This window comes from Pelecanus crispus, chromosome 4, assembly GCF_030463565.1.
Source record: "Pelecanus crispus isolate bPelCri1 chromosome 4, bPelCri1.pri, whole genome shotgun sequence".
Taxonomy (NCBI): domain Eukaryota; kingdom Metazoa; phylum Chordata; class Aves; order Pelecaniformes; family Pelecanidae; genus Pelecanus; species Pelecanus crispus.
In genome coordinates, this window is record NC_134646.1 from 30,279,737 (window position 1) to 30,291,115 (window position 11,379).

The 11,379-nt window shown below is 36.7% G+C and overlaps 1 protein-coding gene across 1 annotated transcript in view; it reads left to right on the forward strand.

Annotated features, from left to right (window-relative positions):
* CENPE (centromere protein E) overlaps window positions 1-7,851 on the forward strand; it is a 39,807-nt gene extending 31,956 nt beyond the window's left edge. Inside the window, exons 36-44 of the mRNA XM_075709307.1 lie at window positions 540-749; window positions 1,274-1,483; window positions 3,016-3,237; window positions 3,887-4,090; window positions 4,677-4,789; window positions 5,312-5,409; window positions 5,991-6,153; window positions 6,600-6,862; window positions 7,754-7,851. Of these exons, the coding sequence (XP_075565422.1) occupies window positions 540-749; window positions 1,274-1,483; window positions 3,016-3,237; window positions 3,887-4,090; window positions 4,677-4,789; window positions 5,312-5,409; window positions 5,991-6,153; window positions 6,600-6,862; window positions 7,754-7,851 (1,581 nt within the window). The remainder of the gene's footprint in view (window positions 1-539; window positions 750-1,273; window positions 1,484-3,015; window positions 3,238-3,886; window positions 4,091-4,676; window positions 4,790-5,311; window positions 5,410-5,990; window positions 6,154-6,599; window positions 6,863-7,753) is intronic.
* Window positions 7,852-11,379: the final 3,528 nt, after the last annotated feature.

The window sequence follows — 11,379 nt, forward strand, 5'->3', positions numbered from 1 at the left end:
ACTATTATTATTATATTGTTATTATTATTATTGCTTCTTTATTTTATTTCAATTATTAAACTGTTCTTATGTCAACCCAGGAGTGTTTCTCACTCTTACTCCTCTGATTCTCTCCCCCATCCCATCGGGGTAGGGGGAGTGAGCGAGCGGCTGTGTGGTGCTTAGTTGCTGGCTGGGGCTAAACCACAACATAGATCATCTGCACCTTTTACAACTCTAAGAGAAAATAAATACAACGAAGAATACTTTGCTTTTCAAAGTCTAGATTCATGGAATGCTCTCTAGAGCTTTTTAGACTTTTTGGCCTTTTTAGGACTCTGCAAAAAAGCATACTTTAAAAATGCTGACCCAGCTAAAAGTCTTATGCCATTGCTATACAGCACATGTGAACTTGAATTTCTTAAGTCATGTTTTAGTTGTCCTGGACACCTATGGACTAGCAGAGTAAATAGATTGAATTATAAAATATGGAATTTTAGCTGGATGCAAGGTACCATTTTAAAGCATACTCACTGATATAGCCTGTGCTTCTACAACAGTTTCTGTTCAGTCGTGTTTGCTCAAAGAAAAGAGAATATCATACTACTGTTAACAAGTATGAAATGGAACTGCTTGAGGAAAAGAGAAAACAAGATCAGCTACAAGTTCAGATTCGGTGTCTCAGGAAGATTTATTTGAACCAGAATGAAACATCTTCACAAGAGTTAAACATCAGTGAAGTACTGCAGAGTTTGCAGTTGGAGGCAGAGGTAGTATTCAAAACAATTTTCAGACAAAGACTTGCAAATTTCACAGCATGGGATAATGTGGTGCTAATCTAATGACATTCCTTTTATCTGTTAAGACTTCATTTAAAGGGTGGGGATAGAATTTGGGGGTTTTTTAATGCTACTAATTCTATAATATGAAGTTACTGTTTTATAAAGTGGCTCAAAGTGAAATTATTCGGTTATAAAATAGTGGGAATGTTATTTATTCATTTGCTCTGTAAAATACATACTACCTAATACCAAGATGACTTTTAAAACAATGAGATAAACTTTTACTAACATGCATATTTTTTCCCCTTTCCCCTTCTCACCTGCCCCAGGAACATAGATTGTCTTCTCATTTTCCCAGTAGTATGTAATTTAAGTATAGCAAAATTCCTTCTATTCAATAATTAGATGCTGAAACAGACTTCCTGCAAATATTGATAGCTAGAGGGCAAAACATATATCTAGACATGTAGTTATTAAAGCAATATTTAAACTTGAATTCCCTTTTTTTTAAGAGCATTCTCAAAGATGTATCAGAAATGGAAAGTGAACTTCTCTGCATAGAGGCAGAGTTACAGCAGGAAGAAAGTGCTAGAAAAGAAACAATGCAGTTCTGGGAAGCTTGTTCAGGAACTCACTGTGATGCAGAGGAACTTAAAGAAGAGTTAAAGAAAGATAACGAAAGACTTTTGCAAGTCATTAACTTCTGGACTCCTAAAGTAAAGGTAAAGTTAAATCATCTTTAATCAGAAACGTATTTTGTGTAAGCACTCTGCAAATGCCTCCGATCTGATCGAAAACAAAAACCAGAAAAAAGGCTGTTTAAAGATCACTCCTTATTATCAGCACTTACTATACTCGACTGTAAGATGTAGGAATATTTAGAAGAAGATTTTTGAAGGCTTCTTTCCTCATGCATCTGAACTCGGAAACTTGCTTTGTAAAAGACTTTCTAGGTGATTAATGGGTGGCAGGGGTTGGGGGGGGTGGTGTGTGTGTGTTTGTTTTTATTAGACTGAATTCTGGAAACTGTAGGCTCAAAAACCATTATATAGCTTTGCTTGCAGAACTTGGCAGCCTGATACAATCACTTTCTCCAGGCTTTATGCCCACAAGATTGTCTTGCTCTGCTGTCATGTGGTCCTCATGGGATCATAGACTCATAGAATGCTTTGTCTGCTCTCTTCAAGCTAACTTTATCAAAACTACTTCAGCCATTTTTAAAACTCAACTGTAATTTATATTCTTACACCTTTTCTAATTTCAGAAAGTCAAGTTATTCTAGATGTGGTTTGGTCTTCCTCTTTCTTTTCTTTCCTCCTTCTTACCTCTTGCCCACTCTGGAAAAAAAGACCAAGTGTTTTACAGGGTTAAGTGCATCATGAATAGGATTTCATGAGAATTCATCTTTCTGATAAATGTATCAAACATTTCTCAAAAAACATGTTATGGGAGGGAATCCACTACCTTCTGATTAGTTGTTAGGAACAGTCTTTGTAACAAGTGTATCCTGGAAGTTCCTGGTCTGTTCATACTACTATTCCTTCTACTAGTATTGATCTGAAGTATGACGAGCTCATCACCCTCCTTCCCCCAATGTTGTGACTCAGTTCTGTCCTGTTAAGTTTAGCCTATTATAAAAAGTTTCTTCTGTAGAGTCAATAGCCAGTCTTGACTTCTTCAGGATTTCCCAATGTTGGCAGGCTTTTTGGAAGAATTCCCTGACAGATATATTATGTGGATCAAAGCTTTTACCTAACCAAAAAAATCTAGTGTAACATTGTCATTTCCTAACAAGCGTGAAGTTTTTCTTTATCTGACATGTTAAGCATATGGGTTTCTAGAATAGTCCAATGTGTATGTTTTCTCTCAAATGGTTTCACTTAATGAAACTTAATGAATACATTCTAGCAAAAACTTTTGCAAATAATTGTGTTTCTTTCCATTATTGACATTCAAGAAGACTTTCCAATATAGTTCCTTTGTTTCTGTGATGTTAGTGTTTGAGTTAACGCAGAAATTTGCAATGATAAATTTGGTATGCATCATGTTCTTCTCTTCTACCCCTTCCTGGCCCTGCCCTCGCTTTGGAAATGAAACCAGTCTTTTGAGTGTTAGTGATTCCATTTCTGATAGCAAGCATCTTCAAATGGGACACTGAAACAAGAATGTGAAATTAATACAGGCCAAGATACTTCCTGTTTCTTCACTTACCTTATTTCTAGCTGATTCAAAAATTGACACTACTTATTTTCAGATACTACTTCAACTTTCTTCAGAGCTAGATGTCAGAACTGCCAATTATTCTAAAAATGCTGATGTTGAATTGAAACAGAGAAAAGGGAAAAGTGAAGAATTGCTTCAGGAACTGAACGCTCTTAAAGAACAACTGGCCCCTGGTGGCTCTGCCAGTCTCGCATTAGAAGAAGAGAACTACAAGCTGCATAACAAATTAAAGGCTGCAGAGCAAGATATAAAGGTACAAATATTTGTTTCTAAGTGAAACTTCTTTGATGCTTGTCTTGTAAGTGAGAATACTTCAAACTGAAAAGAAAATAAAGATTGATGGGAACTGTAAATCTGTGCCACACAATATATTGACCCAGAGCTCACTTTATTTTTGTACCTTTTTTTATTCCCAAAGTGAAAGTTTGAGCTCTTGCATGTAATGTGATTATTTTAATTGCCTCTTTTCTGTACACAAATAGATGTCAGTGTAGAAATCCATGTGAAAAGTTCCCATTCGTTTTTGAAGAATTGGTTTTAATAGTGTGATACTCTTGATGTTTCCTTTAAGTATATGGTATTCCCTGTGTCAAACTGGAAGCTGGAGAAGAATTCTGTCTAATCCTAGGAACTGAGGACTCATTTTCGCTATGTCCTATTTTTTTATGTCACAGTTACCCTTGTTCAAAGCACTTTTTTCTTAGACTCGAGTGTTTCAAAATACTAAAAGGTGACACAAAACAGTGAGGTAGACACCAAGAGTTGCCATAGAGCCTGTAGTGTTGGATTTTTTTTGTATGGTTTGGGTTTTTTGTTTGTTTTTATTAAGAGTATGATCGTGTGGTGTTACTGTTTATATCTCTGAGCATAACTACTCATAACTGACTGATATATCTCAATAGACTATGGAAGTAAAAATTCAGAAGTTGGAAAATGTCGTAAGTGAAGTAGGAAAAAATGCCAAAGAGAAAGATGACAGGATAAACAAGTTACAAGCACAGATAAGAATACAAACAGCAACAAGTGAGCTCACCCAACTGCAAGCCAAACTGAATGAGTCGGAGAAGTGCCTCAGAACTGCCTTAACAGAGAATCAGACTCTTCAGGTATGAACAAAATACTCTTCTCATTCTCCTCCCATCTTGGAGAGAGTGAGCGAGCATGCTTGAGAATAGCTGTAGAAGAAATGTAGCTCTCTAAAGTCAATTTATTGTTCTGTATGGTATTCTTAGAGTAAAGACTCTACTCGCCTGTTTAGTGTGTGGTTTCACATTCTGCCTCTTCAGAGGCAAAATTTAGAACCGATGTTATGATATTAGAAGCTAAATTTATCATTTGTACGTGACGCATTTCTGAAATATTCTAAAAAGATTTTATATTTTGAAACTGAAGTATGAGCTGTTTTTTCTGTGTAATATATTTGCATACTAGTTCAAAATTCCCAGACTTACAGCTGCAAACATGTCAGCAAAACTTGCTAAAATATGATTGCATGTTATACACCAGAGTTAGGATGCCAACTAATACTGTAGTGCTAGTTGGTAATCTGGGCCTTCTTACTCCAAAATAACTTCCTGCTCCTAGTCTTGTCCTGCAAAATCTAGCAGATCGTAGTGAAGATACAAAGTAAGCAACCTCTAAATTCATTGCTAAGTGACAAGCCTTTCTTCATACCAAATCTTTTGCTTTCAGGCAAAATTAGATAAAGGTGCTGAGTTGTACAAAGAAGAAATTGATCATCTCAAAACACAATTGGTAAAATATGATATGGAAAGAATGAAACAATCCAACTCTTTTGATATGAAGTAAGTTCAAATTTTACCTTGTTACAACTCTCAACTACTTAGTTCTTAGCTTCTATTTTTCTGTTTTTTTTCCACAGAATAAGAAGTGAGCATTCACCTTTAGGTGTCCTAGGCTTTTATTGTAGCTAGATTCCAGAGAAAGTAAAAACCATATGCATCTCGTGTTGATTACAAAACTCCTTCCCTATACACCCACCGAAATTTCTCAACCAACCCATGTTCAGCCATAAAATAAATAACTATTCTGACAAAAGTAGGTGTGGGGAAAGCAGTAATTGAAAGCATTCTCTAGTTCACTGGAGAGAAGGGATACACAGAGAATAATTCTAGTCCAACTTTTGGTTTTCTGCACTTTACCTAAAATTTATAAACTAGGTTTAGGTAGTTTTACCTCTGTAACTTGAGTATGTTTTGTATTCGATAGCTGATCTGGAAATTAAACTAGCTCTCCTGCAACTGTAATAATTATTAAACTGAGGATTTCTATTTCTTTTTTTCTTCCTCCTTTCCTGCCCCATGTAGACTTGCTAATTATAAAGCTCTTGCAGAACACCAAGAACAACAGTTAAGAAAGCTAAAAGAAGAACTTAGAAGAGCACAGCAAGAGCAAGATGTTACTGGTAAATTCAAGATAAATATAAGGGACTCCGAATGAATGTTAAAAAGTTAAACATTCAGTTTTAAGGTTATATGGTTAAAGTCCAGATTGAGATGCAGGCCTTTTACCCCAAAGGGTATGGGGAGGATTGGGTGCGTTGGAAGATGAGGTAGAAAGTAAAATATGTTAGCTGCACATACACTGCATTAGAATCACAGTAGTTCTTATGTTTATTTCTCCAGCTGTGTTTGCACCTGTGGTGGGATAAGCTGCAGTTGTAGTAGCTCATGTTGCCATTTTTTTCCTTGACTGACTTCACATATGAATAGCTAGTTCTAATCATAATTATGACGTACCTGAAACTAAAATTATTTTAACTCTAAATGGCCCAGTGAAGAATCTTTTAAGTTTCTTAATATCTCCCTGGCAGTGTGAATACTGGGAGGTGTGTTTGTGTATAAAAAAGAATAGCTGTTGTAATGGCACTTGTAACCTAGTGAGGTTTTTACATATAAGACCATAGGAAGCAATAAGCTAAAAATATTGACTTGGCTTTAAGCACTGTCCAAATAACACACACACCTGTATACAACTGTTTTCTAGTGGTGCTAGAAAAAGAAGCTCCTCAGCAATCCCAAATACCCCTTACTTGTGGTGGTGGCAGTGGTATTGTGCAGAGCACGCAAATACTTGTTCTAAAATCTGAACAAACTAAGCTACAGAAAGAGAACTCGCACCTGAAGAAACAAAATGACCTTCTACTGAGGTAAATATAAGACTGATCAGCAACATGTCAAATCATTTGTTGCTATTTAACTATGCATGTCATTAGTGTTTCTTTCTGGGAGACCTATAGAGCTGAGTAATTATTATTAATTTTAGATTTTCTAGATTGTTTCACATCATAAACTTTTATTTAAAGCTAGTGATTTACTGCTTATATATATCTTTATGGCTTTTGAACTTTAAATTGCTTTGTTTCATAAGATTCTTAAATGCTAGAAGATACGCTTAAATTGTACGTTGGAAGGAGTTTTAGCTTAAAAATTGCCCCTGAAAGCAAGATACACAGATATGTCTTGCATTGCCATGTCTGTGGTATGTTGTCTGAAATTATAGGAACTGTCTGTTTTCAGGAATTTTTCCTTACTTAAAGGAACTACTTTAAATTTTTCTTAATTAAATGTGGGGGTTTGGTTTTTTCCTTTTCAGTAATGAGCTTCAACTGAAAGAGGAACTTAGAAAATGGAAAGAAAGAGCACTAAAATGGAAAGAACGATGCTCAAGAGAAACCACTCGAGAGACAGTACCAAGGTCTCCAAGGAAGACTGTGTCATATTCCCTTAAAGAACAAATGCCTTCACCCTCCAAGGAACCTATTTCTCAGGAAATTGTGACTCAGGACATATCTAAGCCTCTGCCACTGACTTGTCCAACAAATTTCTTTGATAATTCCAGCTTGGGTACTCTAACAGGTATGTAACACAGTGGTGTTGTCCTATAAAGATTTGGAGAGGCAAAATATAAGGGGTGGTCTGTGAGTTGAGGGTAAATGCTCTGTACTTTCTATATTCAGACATGAAACTTGCATGATAACACAATTTTCCTGAATGGTGAGTCAGCTGACTGTTGAAGGGCTGACCAGCTGGAGCTGTGAAGCTTATATATGCTCTACAGAACCTAAATACTTAAATGAATCCTTCGCCCCCTGAAGATTATACAAACCTTTTTTTTTCTGCAGGGGAAGTGTTGATGACTGACTTTAAAAAGTGAATTAGCAGTATATCATTACTAGATAGCTAATGCTTTAAAATCTTTTGCTTTTTAACTTTATATTGGTTAGGTGCAGACTTCTGGCAAAACTATTCAAAGTTAACTGCTGGTCAACTTTTTTCTAAACTTCTTCAAGATGGTGGACTTTAGTATTCGATGTTGAATCTGCCAGTCTGCCTGGCTCTAGCTGCTTTGATAACTTCTGTTCCTCAGCGCTACTCAGAATTTCTTATATCTGGCCTGGTGACTTCTGGGGAAGTCTCCTAGTGATCTACACTAGCATATTAATGCTACTGCCCTCATCATTACACTTGCTTCTAAAAATTTTCAGAAGGCCCCAGCAGACATGTTGAAGAGTTAATCAGTTTTCAAGGTATTGATGGCAGACTTCCAGAAAGAATAGGACTTGTTGCTGTTTCTTGTGATGGCCAACTTGGTAATAGTACAGACTTCCTCACAACACAAAGCTCCTCAGAGGCAAGCTTTGATAGTTGACATTTAAAAGACTAGTCAAGATTAAATTGCTGTACTCCTACTGCTTGCCTAACTGGGAAAGTTTAAGTGAGACTTTAATGTTCTTGTCTTCTGTATAGATACACGACCTCCGGGAATAGAGCCCACAGAAGAACATCTTAAGCACTGGTTTGGAACGTCAGAGAAAGATAAAGCCCCTGATTGTACCACCCAATAAAAGTGCTCTGTTGTAAGCTGCCTTTGCAGTTGCTACAGCCAGAATCTGCATATACGGAAGATAACTGCTTCAGGTCAAAAGCCATCAGACTCTTCCACAAATTGTGAGAAGAGCTCTGGTGGCATGCAAATCCCTTGCTGTCTTGGAGTTGCTACTTCCCACAATTAGAAAAGCTGGACTACAAGAACAATAATGGAAAAGCAGTCATGTTGCCCACAACCTGCTGATCTGATGATGTTCTACTTTGGTAGGGTTTTTTTTGGATGGAAAAGAAAGAAAAGCCAATGCTTTGAAGAAAAAAATGGAAACAGGAATGGGACACAAACTAATGTACTGTGAAACTTCTCAATCTTAAACTTTTCATTCTGTCATTCCTAAAACAGCTCTTTGGCTGGGTGGTCAATATTTTTATCTTCAGAGTGCTGTTGAGTTGGAAAGAACTATACTTTTTGTTTCTCAGCATATGGTTTTTATACCATGCTTTCTCTAAGTCCACAGAAACTGCATTTTCACCACAATTTTAGCCTCTCTATCTGGACATTGCAACTGAAGTTACTAATTTTCTGTTTACAGGGCACACAATCAAGGGTTCCTCTTAAACTTCTTAAAATATTTCTGCAGCTCAGCCAATTATGGTACCAAAAGTAACTTTGTATTTTGCATCATCTTTCAATATACTTCTAGTTCCTGCCTGAAGTTGGGTATTGGAATTTTTTTAATAGTAAGCAATGGACCTGACACTTTTCTGCTACTCTAGTGAATGGAAAATAAACTGGACAAACAGGGCTGCAAGATAGACTATTTTACTAGCCTGCTTATCTGCATTGTGAGACCTACTCTTTTTGTATAAGAAGGTTTGTTTTGACAATAAACTTTAATTATTTAAAAATATTTTTGCTGGTCACTTCACTTGTGCTATTGATCTAAGGATGTTGATTACAATATTCAGTGTCTAAAGCCTATCTTTTATAGTAACCTCACCACTTCCATCATTATTATGCTTCTTGTCTGTCCCCTCTATAATTTTTTGCAATAATTACTTTGTGCAGAAGTTTACTGTTGCACAAGTCTGTCACTGGTGTTTTAATGTTTCTTTCTAACAGAATCTTTCTCTGTGAGGAAATGTTTGAAGTCTAAAAGATAGATCCTCCTCCCTTTCTTCCCCACATGCCCTCCACTGCCAGCTAAAAGGGATTTGGCACTCAAAACCTGAGATCAACTCTGTTAAGATTGAAATCATCATCGTGATGTGAGAAAGACATACCTAAGAAAGATACCTGCATCAGAAGCATCACCCTTATTTTATAGGACTAAAGCTCTTGATGATGCTATGTCTCTTAAGTACTCCATTTTGGGAGTAAATGATTATGTGGACATGTTCCTGGGCATTCAGCAGTTACCGGAGTTGGAAGAGTTGCACAAGGATTATTTACCTGATGGAGGTGCTTCAGAAATCTTTAATAAAGAACCAACTATCTATTTACCTTGAGTAGCTGAAAACTGCCAACTACTGTAACTAATAAGAAACTGCAAGCATTTATCTCTAAATCTCTGACCTGGAATGTATATTTTGGGAAGCTTTTAAAGATATTGCTAGCCAAAAATACACAGGTTCTAAATAGCATTACTGAGTTGAGCACTGCAATGTCTCCTTTTCTACCACAGCCACAGGTATGTAGGAGCAATTTGTTTCCTGACAGCAGTAAGTGCAAAGCACTGGTGTGTGTTTCGTGGGTTTTTTATTGTTTTGGGGTTGGGGTGGGTTGTGTGTGTGTTTTATTTCAGTTTCCCACTATGGTTGAAAGATATTTCCTTTATCTACCAGCTTTTTTCATTACCTCTATTTTGGTGTTCTAACAAATGAAATAAATTGACTTTTTCCTTCCAGAAGGGGCAAACTAGGTGTATATATAGATCTACCTCTTTTATATACAGTTTCAAGGGGTTTTCTGTTAATTCTTGCTTGCTTGGAACACCTCCTAGATTTGGATTTTTATGGAGACTGAGCTGGAAAACAGGAACCTATTGCAACAGGTCTGTGTCTGAATTCAGTAAGCAAAAAGGTTAGGGACAGAAGGATAAATGCTTTTAGAAAACCTAGTCATTAAAGTTTTTTGTTTACTGGGGAGCTGATTTGCAAAACCTTAGAAAGCTATCATAGTTTAGCAGAAAGACAGTACTACCGAACTTGGCGTATGTGTATCCCAGTTTACCCACAGAAATGTCTTTTCTGAGGACAATGTGCCCAACTGAAGTTCAGGCAGGATTCCAAACTATTTAAGAATGCTGTCGGGGTAGCTTTAGGTCTGGTGTGAGCTTATTATAATTAAATTAGTTTGTCCTAGAATTTTCCAGTCGGATGATATTGATTCTGCCTTAACAAATGTAAGGTAAACCACTAGATACAAAAAGAAAAGTTGGTAAATCACCAGTTTAACAAACAAAAACAAAGGACCTCCCCCCCCGCCCCCCCCCCCCCCAAAAACCCCTCAAACAAACAAAAAAAAAACCCCAAGAAATATCATGCAAGTATTGTCCTAGTTTGGAATTTGATAGCTTATATTGCTAAAGAGAGATTGCTTGGGAAAAACATGTTTGTGGCCTTTTTTAATGGGAACTCTGTTGATTTCTTGAATTCCTTATGGAGAATGGACGGCTAATGCTGGTGATCCTTTTTTGTTCTTTCCTGTGCAGGAGGAACTCACACTTTTAAAATCTTGAGTTTCACTAGATGGCAGCATCTCAATGTTTCAACAGGAAATTAAGTTCCTATAAAGAAACTTACCAGTGAAACTACAAATCCCAACAAGCACAGCAAAAAAGTATAAAACTTCCTTTTGTACAAAGGTCAGTAAACATAATAAGCTGTTTGAGATCTCTTGGTGAGTGACTGTATAAATACTTATTTTTAAATGTTTCATAGAATCGGTGTGGCAAATGTTCATAAAAACTGATTGTTAGATTTAAAAATTTATAGTGCACTTTGGAAGCAAAGTGTTAAGGTGATTTGGGGAAGTACTTGGACTGATCGGGTTGTTTTCCACTGAGAAGAGGTAGTGACAACAAAGAATAAGAAGGATCTTCCTGTGCCTTGAGGGAACACTTTGAGCTCATTGTTGAGATACTGGGGACTTGCTACAATAATACAATTAACAGAACCTTTCCCAGAATTTTGTGTTTGAGGAGTTGCATTTTGGAAAGCTTGGTACACTAGAGAGACTGTGCAACCTAGTTGTGTGTGTAATCTCATTCTGCTCGGTTAACTTGGTGTTTTTTCACCTGTCGATGCAAAAAGGTTATGCTAAGACAGGCCTGATTACATTTAACCTTATGTAGCCTTCCACCAGAGGCATCTGGAGAGACATCTTTTTACTAGCTAACCTAAAAAGTGATTTTAAGGTATTGTGCTTTTCCCTGATTATTCAGTTACTGTTTGCTTAGGAGCCCGTTCTTTTGTTTTGTGCTTTGTTTCTTTCTTTGTGTGTGTGCGCACGTGTGTCCCAATTATTGGGGGAAAAACAGTGAAAC